A 9,770-nucleotide genomic window follows, 5' to 3' on the forward strand; every position below is an offset into this window, starting at 1 on the left:
GAAGGTAGAAAAGCGCTATACAAGTATAACCCATTTATCATTTAAGTACAGTAGTCCTACTGTTTATTGCAAAAGCATAATGCATTCTTTTTTTACAGTTCTGCAGGCACCAATACCTCACAACACGTCACAGACAAACAAGAGAAAGCAAAGTCTGTGTACATTCAATGGCTTCTTCCTAATTTATTGATAAATAATCCGATAAACAATTCCTGTGCTGCTAACTACCTTGTTGTATTGACTGTATTGTCACAGGTAAGGTTCCACCAACGGGTGCTGGCGTTGCCTGGCAAAGGGACAATATATCCACTTAATTGCATTGAACAGGAATGCTCTTCCCTCATCTGAGCTGGATTGGACAAGGACCCTCGTTGAAGACAACCAGTATGAAAGCGTGATGAGTCTTTCACAAAATGTGTTCCCTCATTAGTCTTGCGTAGTGCTCTGGGTGGTTTATTTTAAGGTAAACAGACATTTTCCCATCAATGCGCTGATCTCCAGTCAAACCTGTGAAGAAGTAAATAACATGGGAGTTTACTTAAAATAAATAGAGATCACCCGCATCATCAGTATATAATATACTATATCATGTTAATTGCCTGACAACTGAAGTCTGGTTGGTGTGGTACATACAACCATAGACCCCCCTAGTAATAATGATAATGAACTGATAGCACAAGCAAACGCGCCAAAGCATGTGCGTACCTTAAGTTTTGTTAAGTATTACTGCTTACTTCTTAATATTGACAATGATGCCTGTAATGGTGAAAGCGGAATATTCAAAATGGCAGACTGAATTTGGGGCATTTTGTGATGTTTATATTGTATTTTTAAATACTTTGCAGATTGTAAATACAATTGGATATGGTTTAATGGATGCACTGAAACACAATTAAGTATATAAATTCAACTTGTTTTTCCACCCTACTGTTACTTTGAAGAAAGAAATAATCAAAAACGTGTTGCCAACTTGGCGAAGCAATTTGTACATCTGCTCGTATGGACCATACTGAAGCAGAATGAGGATAATACCAGCCATGAATGTTAAAATAATATCTACACGGCAGACATGCATCCATAAAAGTATGGAGAAGCTGCTGATGGTGTGTTTGACAGGAAGGACATACCGTAGAAGTCCACTCTCCAAGGTAATTGCTGTACATTATTAGTACATTACTTCATAAAAATGTCTGTAGTTGTTGTTGGTAGGCAATACAAGTGTTTTCAGTTAAGAGCTACGCCACAGAACCAATTTAGCTCGTAAGTTGAGGTATTACTGTTGTTAGGATTTTTTAATCGTAACAAAGTTTTATTGAAGCACATCACTGCACGGCGTGGCGCAGTTGGGAGAGTGGCCGTGCCAGCAACCTGAGGGTTCCTGGTTCAATCCCCAGCTTCTACCAACCTAGTCACGTCTGTTGTGTCCTTGAGCAAGACACTTCACCCTTGCTCCTAATGGGTCGTTATTAGTGCCTTACATGGCAGCTCCCGCCATCAGTGTGTGAATGTGGAAATAGTGTCAAAGCGCTTTGAGTACCTTGAAGGTAGAAAAGCGCTATACAAGTATAACCCATTTACGTTTACACTTCAAATTCAACATGTCCAATAAAGGAAGAAGCAGATCTTATTTAATACGACCCCTTTTCCATGTCTCGGCAATTATTATTCAGTAACCAAGCACAGAAACATTGCGCAGTAATAAATACGCTCAGAATATATCAAGTTACGTACTATTGAATACATCAGAGGACCAGTGTTCATTCTGTCGTATTCACACAGTGCAACAACTCCACTGGCATTGAACTCGATGGTATCAGATGTTTCTGTAGTGAGCTCACCAAGTTTCTTTGCTGTTCTTTCAATCTTGTCCAAGGCGGCCCGCATATCTCCTCCCTCTGGTATGAGGACCTCTATCTCTCCCACACGGTAGCCAAAATCTGCTTCATCGAGATCTACCTGCACGCCATCCTCTTCTAAAGTGAACGTCCACCTCACTGTGGTAAACTCTGCAAAGACGACAAGATTCATGCTTCTCACCCAAAACTTGTCCTGTTCAGAGTCCATCTCATGTCGACAGCTCTCAGTCACACAGCAGGACGCCTGTTCCAGGCTGGTCACATCTTTGCAAATATCCTTTAATACCTCCATCAGCTTCATCTTAATATCCCCTAAATTGGTTATCTCTTTGTAGCGACTACATAGCGCGGACACTTCAGATTGTGTCTCCTCCGCTCCGGTCACTCTTGCGACCGGACACTTCAGCTCCCAGCATCCTTTGCGTTTGCGCAGCCAGACGTCTCTTAAAGTGAGGTGAAATTGTGGTGTGTCAAAGTACTGGTCGTGAAACTGGCGCTGACCAGCACAAACTGTAAAAAAAAAGTTACAAGAAAAGAGTGTACTTTCATTAACTTGATACACAAATGAGGCTGAAAACGTTGTCTTTTAATTAGAGCTGTCAAAAATAACACTTTAACTCATTTTATTATTCACAAATAATGATCGCAGTAATCATGCAGATTAATCTCACTATTTATTTTGACCGTATGCATACATCGGTGCAAAGATTGGTGAGGAGACTTCGAATGATGTGTTCACTTGGCAAATTTGACATAAATTCAAGTAAAACATTTTTTCCCAGATGACATTCTGACAGTAAAATTGAATTTTTAAAGTTTTTTAAGTTAATTTAAATTATGCAATCAAGTAATAACCCGATTAATTACAGATTCAAAAGTGTGACTGAAAAAGGTAATAATTTGATAACACTACTTTTTATATAAGATGATATTTTTTCCTTTGGAAACAGTCTGAGAAAGACATGTCACAATATTGGGGCCATCACAGGTAAAATCAGGGCCCTAAAAACCATATAATATTGTATTATTATTCTTTCAAATAAATAATGTGTATATCAGTGAGACACCGCTGTGAAACAGGCTCGTTTTACCCTACTGATGATATGTTGTTTTAATAGTTCTTTGAGTAAGCTGTTTATTTTTTGCTGTATGTTGTGAACTAGAAATATGGCCTTAATAGTCCTCTGAGTTGAATAGCTAATGTTGTATATGTGTGAATAGGGGGGAAATATTATAAGTTTATACTTCTTTTTCTGCTCCTATAATTTATTAATTCGGGTGGAAGATGAGGTACACCATCTATTTAATGTTGAGTGCATTAAATAAAAATAGGAATGGAAAATGGAAAAATTCAATGGAAAAATGTTGTTGTTTTTTATTTGGAGTCCCCTTTTATTCATTTTAAACAATTTTTTTACACTTTTTTTTAATAAACTAATTTAATTTGATGCATTTTTGTTGTAAAACAAATTAATGGGAAAAACAATTGTTCAATATTTTAAGCAAAATTACAATTTTAACATGAATCTATATACAGTACATTAATGACCTAACTGCAACTGGGATTCAACTGGGATTAAAGCGCCCTACGCACAGGCCATGATCTGCCAATAAAGAGGGGCAGCCCTGCACAATATATTCTGGGGTTAAAAGATTTATGCATGTAAAGGAACAGGCTGCCTAAGCTCCAAAAACAGGCATTGCAAAAGAACGCTCGTCTTTTTCAGTATTCAGGATCGTCTTATATTCGGCTCAAAAGCAAAGGTTAGAGCCACCCAAACATACTGTACCTCCAATTTCTTGCAGGATTTTCAGCGTGTCTGCACTGCACAAGAACTTCCTTTCCACCTCGATACTCATCTGAAATAACAAATATTGCCATTGACAAGACATTAATGCAGCTAAAGACCCAAAACTCAAAACTCTAACTTAATAATTGCTATACTTAAAATGATTCACCCCCTTTTCAAATGAAACTTCTTAGTTTAGATTTCGACTATTTAATCGTTCAACACAGCTATAGAACATTTGTACACATTGTAAATTAATAAAATGTACAGCAATGAGGGTGAATAATATCGAATGCACTTATGATAAAGAATACTAGTGTTTCCCATATTTATTTGTGGTGGCCCGCCAAAAATACATTTGGACCACCAGGAATAAATTTGACGCTGCCTATTAAGTGGCAGTATGCATTGTAACCCGGCTTCCATTTCCCACATGGTAGTCGGGATGTAACAGGTAAAACTTGTGACGATTGTTAATACCGTTTCAAATTAAAGTTATTGTAAAACTGTGATTGATAACCGCACTTTGAATAAAACTCACAGAATCATATTTTCTGGGAAAAGCAAGCTAGCGGCGCTAATTGCTAGCTAGCAGCTGGCGCCTTTAATCACTGCTCGCCTAAAGGCTACCACGTATTCAAGTCAAATTAATGTCTACACACTCTCAAACCTTTCCAAATTCAATTCGAAAGAAGATAAACATATTTAAACACATGTTAAAATAACATTAATACAGCTCTTTATAAGGCAGAACCATATTTAAGGTTTCTTCTGCCAAGGAAAGCTTATTGTGAGTCTGTTGTTTGTTTATTTAAAAATAGATAAAAGTTGCTTTAAAGATTTCAGCGTATGTAAACCTACTTTTTGAGCACATTTAAAGTTAAAGACAGGAAGTCGACAAATGAAAAATAATAATAATAAGGCACAATGGGAAAATTAGACTTAGACTTACTTTTATTGTCATTCAAATTTGACAATACAGATAAGAACGGAATTTTGTTGCATTAGCTTGTTGTAGTGCAGGATGAAAGAGCAATAATGTGCAGATATACATAAATAGATTACTGTACAGATAGATATATTGCACTTTTGCATATGCATCCACGTTTATGGATATATGTTATATTGTCTTCATATTCCAGCGAGTTAATCCGGTTTTTTGGGGGGGGGGGGGGGGTTGAGGGAATTATTTTGATGCATTCAAGAGTCTGATGGCCTGAGGGAAGAAGCTGTTACAGAACCTGGAGGTTCTACAACGGAGGCTGCGGAACCTCTTTCTAGAGTCCAGCAGTGAAAACTGTCCTTGGTGGGGGTGGGAGGAGTCTCTACAGATTTTCTGAGCCCTGGTCAGGCAGCGGCTTTTTGCGATTTCCTGGATAGGAGGAAAATGCTGAAATGTTGCTACTAATAATTAACAACACAAATATTTTTCTTTACATATAGGTATGATTTAGCGCTTTTAATTACACGCAGATGCAACACAGTTGATTATTCAAAATAAATTAAGACGCCCCACCACAAATAAATTGCAGTCCTATGGGAAACACTACTTAAAACATCTATTACATATAACACCACACACATGACATAACATAACATTGTGTTCGCCAACTAGCTTTGCTCTTGGCAGTTTAGTGTCTTATGAAAAATTGTGTGACTCTTTTACATAAATACACACTGAAGGTACGTCCACTGTGCCGTTTAAAACACACTGCGATGAGGAGAATTACATTAAACATCCGCAAGTCCTCTGCACCTGAATATTTTTGCACGTTTAATAATACACACCCTTGTTTCAAACGTATGTCAGCTGAAAATCCACGCCTACTAGTGACACAGTTGTGCACTCGTTATAATGCACAATAGACATTAGCACTAAGATACCGACAACAACATTTGTAAAGGATTAATTGCAGTGTTGCATTTAAAACGTAGCTGTTGCTGCTGCACCTGCTTTTGTCAATCAAAACTAGTATTAACCACCTCGAGTCGATATTCACAAACCTTTAACTTGAAGCCTAGACAGTTAAAAAAAAGTGCAAACATCGACTTCAGTTGATTTCCGGTGGCAGTCCAAACCTCCCCACGTCAGCACAGTCAATTTTACTCAGGCGCAATTAAGGACACCTATTAGGGCCTTTGGAATCACATCATCACTTCCTGTCCCAGTAGCGCAGATGCATATATGGTGTAGTTTAAAGAACTTCGTGGGTTCCACAGCCATTCTGTATGTAATCATTTTATTTGTAAATATGTATATTCTTTACAAAAGGACATAATTAATGCAGGTAGAGTTGAGTCAAGACGGTCACATGACTGAATGGAACACACCACTGATTACCGCTTAATTGGTGGTCTTCAAACCGGACGAGTCTCAAGTATCAAATATATACGGCACACAACGATCATTTATTGCTCATAAGTAATTACATTTTTTCGGGAGGTTACATAAGGGATTTAATGTCGCTTCTGACTGTCAGCAATCAGCCTTGGGGGGAGCTGTGGTGTTTTTACAAGGTGGTGGGTGGATGGATCGATCCACAGATCGGTACTATAGATACTGGATCAGTATTTGAGCAATACTAGAGGGCTAAGATCGATATTGTACGGTTAGCTTGTGTGTTTAAGTTTATTTCGAAAATGTATACAGTTTCAGTATGATACAATACATATTTTAAATATTTTAATTTCTTTGGAAATGTCTGAAAAGGAGTAGGAAGAAGCAAAGCTTATTTAATCCTATCACATTTCACATGTGCATAAATGTATGTGGTCCTATTGTTATATTTATATATTTTAAGTTGTAGACAAAACTCATACAATGAATATATTTTATGTAATCACATACATGTAGCAGTTTAAACTTGACTTGCGTTGGGCGTTATAGCAAAGGTTGGCATACCAAGTACATACAGGGCTGGTATTGCCAATACCAGCACTTTATACTTTACATTTTCAATATCGTTGAATGACTTTGTGATTTTGTCTGTAATTTTGTTTATCCTGATTTTAATCAGGACTAATATTTGTCACAATAAATAAATACATGATTGATTGAAACTTGTATTAGTAGATTGCACAGTACAGTACATATTCTGTACAATTGACCACTAAATCGTAACACCCGAATACGTTTTTCAACTTGTCGTCCACATAAATCAATTCATGCATAAAAGGATTTAGGAATAATATATTAACATTGTGCAATAATACAACATATTTATTGGTAAGCATTATGAAATAATGTAAAACAACTAGACAATATCAAGAAAAAATATAATGATTCCCTTATTAGCCATTGGATACTATCTTAACGTATTTACATGTCAAAATGTTCATTAGTATGTATTGTACATTTTTGTATTAGAGTAAAACCTCAACTTATGTGCCTAATTGGTTCTGTGATGGAGCTCTTAACTCAAAACACTGATATCTCAAATCAACATATCCCATTAAAATGAATTTAAATAAATTTAATTGGTGTTTGGCCCCTTCAAAACAGCACAATTTTAACATGTAACATGCCCTAAAAGAAAAACAAATGTTTGGATAAGAAATAATTAAATAATACAATAGGCTGTACTATCAACAACTACAGTAGTTTTTATGACGTATTTACCTTCTTCGGTATCGCCTTCCAGCTGCTTATCCGTCTAAAACACACCATCAGCAGCTTTTTCATATATTTATGGATAAATTTCCACCTTTACAGAGTTTTCCCAAGATTGCCAAGATACCTGTACTGGTGGGGGTGTGGCCATGAGCATGGTCAATATGTCAATCACATTATTTGCTATGAGGCATTTATTTTCTTTAAAAAGGCACAACAGAGCATACATACTTAACATTTATTACAAATCTGTATTCACATGTTTTTTATTAAATAATATCGTTTTGCTCTATTTTTCAATTATTCCTGCTTATTGTACAATATACTTTGTTGAGATTTTTTTTTCTACAGATTTCTGCAATCCTTTTAGTCACTCTTTCTTTATTAAAATGAAAAACAAATCTAGCATCTATTTCTGGTGTTATTGTAGACTGTACTTGTGCGACGAAAAGCGCGCTGCAGTTAGCTTGACGTCACACTTGCTTCGCGGTGCTGCGAGTCTTTCTCTCCTTAAAAGCCGCCTGTGTAATATCGCGGACATGCTGCTCGAGATCCAGACAACCCCGTGCATATAGCTTCCATCATCACAACATTTTGTTTCGGCAATGCTGTACCGTTGATCAAAGTACATATTTTTTCGGCGGTCAAATTTTCGGTGCATGACTAGTCAATAGTGCGCAAATAATAAATTATATATATATCCCTTCGTTCTGTAAATACCTGCTGATATCAATATGTGGTGTTAGCGTGTTATGATGTTAATTTTTCCCATGGTCTGTGAACACACCGTGTCTGCGGAGTATAAAGAAGTGTTTTGTGTCTGGGAGTGAAACACGGAGACAGAGGTGTGTGCACAGAGGAAATACTTGCTCGACTTAGGCCTGTTGTTCGCATAAGATTGCAATAAAAGCTAAAAAGAGTGTAGGACTTTGTGTGTCTTCTTCTGGATGCTACATACAATGAGTATCACCCACTTCTTCTTAGCAGTGTCCTTCATACTCACTTTCTCTTTTTCCCATGGTTGGAAAACAAAGTTATTTTTATCTACAGCTATTAGCTAATGTGAGCAAGTTAGACCAGTTGTTTTAAGCAGATTTTATGGGGTTCACTGTGACATTTTCCACGCCAACTAATGGCGGAGATGCTTGTAACTCTAATTTTTGTTTGTAACTAAACGCATGGCAGCACGTGGCACACAGGTTAGTGTGTGGGCCTCACAATACGAAGGTAATGGGTTCGATCCCCGGGCTCTGGGTCTTTCTGTGTGGCGTTTGCATGTTCTCCCTGTGACTGGGTGGGTTCCCTCTGTGTACTTTGGCTTCCTCCCAACTCCAAAGACATGCACCTGGGGATAAGTTGATTGGCAACATAAATTGGCCCTAGTGTGTGAATGTGAGTGTGAATGTTGTCTATCTGTGTTGGTACTGCGATGAGGTGGCGACTTGTCCAGGGTGTACCACGCCTTCCGCCCGAATGCAGCTGAGATAGGCTCCAGGGACAAGCGGTAGAAAATGGATGGAACTTAACGCATAACAATTAGCCGAGAAACAGTTCTTATCACAATACAGTCTTAAGGTAAGGTACCACTGTACCGGTAATTAAATCTACAAAATACAGTCGGACACCATGCTTCAAATATTGCAGCTTCTCCACACCGCATATTTATTTGTATTTTTTTTAAAGCATACTCTACAACATTTTGGCCTAAAGTATGCATTTTCAAGCATTAAAATGGCCAAATAAAACAAAATATGAACACTACAGCAGTGTTGGCCACTCTAAGAAAGTAAACCAATCAGTGCGTGCTGTTCAGTATTGTGGCGATTGATTGGCCCAGACTCAGATAGCGTCACCTTTTTGGAATAAAGGAGTTTAAATGTAAATATATAGGTTTTATTTAATGTCAAAGGTGCTCTCATAATGGTAAAAAACTGTATTTAAAAGGTCAAACTTTTTTTAAAATTCTTTAGTTATGAAAATGTTTAAATTTAATTCTTATTTCGCGGAAATTAATTTACCCGGAACCATTTAACAATGATAAACAAAGGTTTACTGTATAAAAGTATTGTAATACCATATATGTCATATGCATTACACAATAATATAAGACAATTTGACAGTATCAAAACATATAATTATTATTGCTAATAATATAATTATTTTTAGTATATACAAGTGTTTGAGCAAAATAACGTAAATGGTGTAAAATGGGACTGGAGAAGAAAATTAGCCATTGTTTTAATTTTTTCAAATTATTTTTGTAATAATTAAATCTGCAAAATAACTTCAAAAACTGCTAAAACTACAAATGGCTCTCAATAATATCCTTATTTGGCGTTTTGCCCCAATCCCTCCTGTGTTAAAGAAACGCCGCAAACAACTCAACAAAAAACATATTTATGACTATAACCACAGACTAAAGCTGAAAAATATACATCTTGTCATGCTAGTTTTGCTCTGATACTACTTTTGGTATCAACATGATTAATAGTAATTGTTGCTTTTGCTTTGACT

At 36.8% G+C, this 9,770-nt stretch overlaps 1 protein-coding gene across 4 annotated transcripts; it reads right to left on the bottom strand.

The window, feature by feature from the left end:
* Positions 1–148: 148 nt before the first annotated feature.
* On the bottom strand, positions 149–5,786 carry thtpa (thiamine triphosphatase). Of its 4 annotated transcripts, none has more exons than XM_062021252.1 (5): positions 5,651–5,786; positions 3,647–3,716; positions 2,038–2,366; positions 1,839–1,956; positions 149–507 (listed from the first exon to the last, which is right to left on the bottom strand). In XM_062021252.1, the coding sequence occupies exons 1-5, from the start codon at positions 5,690–5,692 to the stop codon at positions 407–409; spliced, it is 660 nt and encodes a 219-aa protein (XP_061877236.1). In that variant the 5' UTR covers positions 5,693–5,786; the 3' UTR covers positions 149–406. The 4 variants fall into 4 exon arrangements, with proteins under 4 accessions (XP_061877236.1, XP_061877234.1, XP_061877232.1 ...); XM_062021250.1 differs by adding an exon at positions 4,888–5,018 and having other exon boundaries at positions 1,839–2,366; positions 5,651–5,753; XM_062021248.1 differs by having other exon boundaries at positions 1,839–2,366.
* Between the last annotated feature and the right edge of the window lie 3,984 nt (positions 5,787–9,770).

This window comes from Entelurus aequoreus, linkage group LG15, assembly GCF_033978785.1.
Source record: "Entelurus aequoreus isolate RoL-2023_Sb linkage group LG15, RoL_Eaeq_v1.1, whole genome shotgun sequence".
Lineage (NCBI taxonomy): Eukaryota > Metazoa > Chordata > Actinopteri > Syngnathiformes > Syngnathidae > Entelurus > Entelurus aequoreus.

Bases quoted from the DNA above. Each gene is read 5' to 3' on its own strand.
- thtpa (XM_062021248.1), bottom strand. From the start codon at position 5,692: ATGTTTGCACTTTTTTTTAACTGTCTAGGCTTCAAGTTAAAG. The intron at 3,717-5,650 runs GTTTGTGAATAT...TTGTTATTTCAG, and splicing joins GTCTAGGCTTCAAGTTAAAG to ATGAGTATCGAGGTGGAAAG. The intron at 508-1,838 runs GTGAGCTCACTA...ACTTCTTCACAG, and splicing joins AAGAACAGCAAAGAAACTTG to GTTTGACTGGAGATCAGCGC.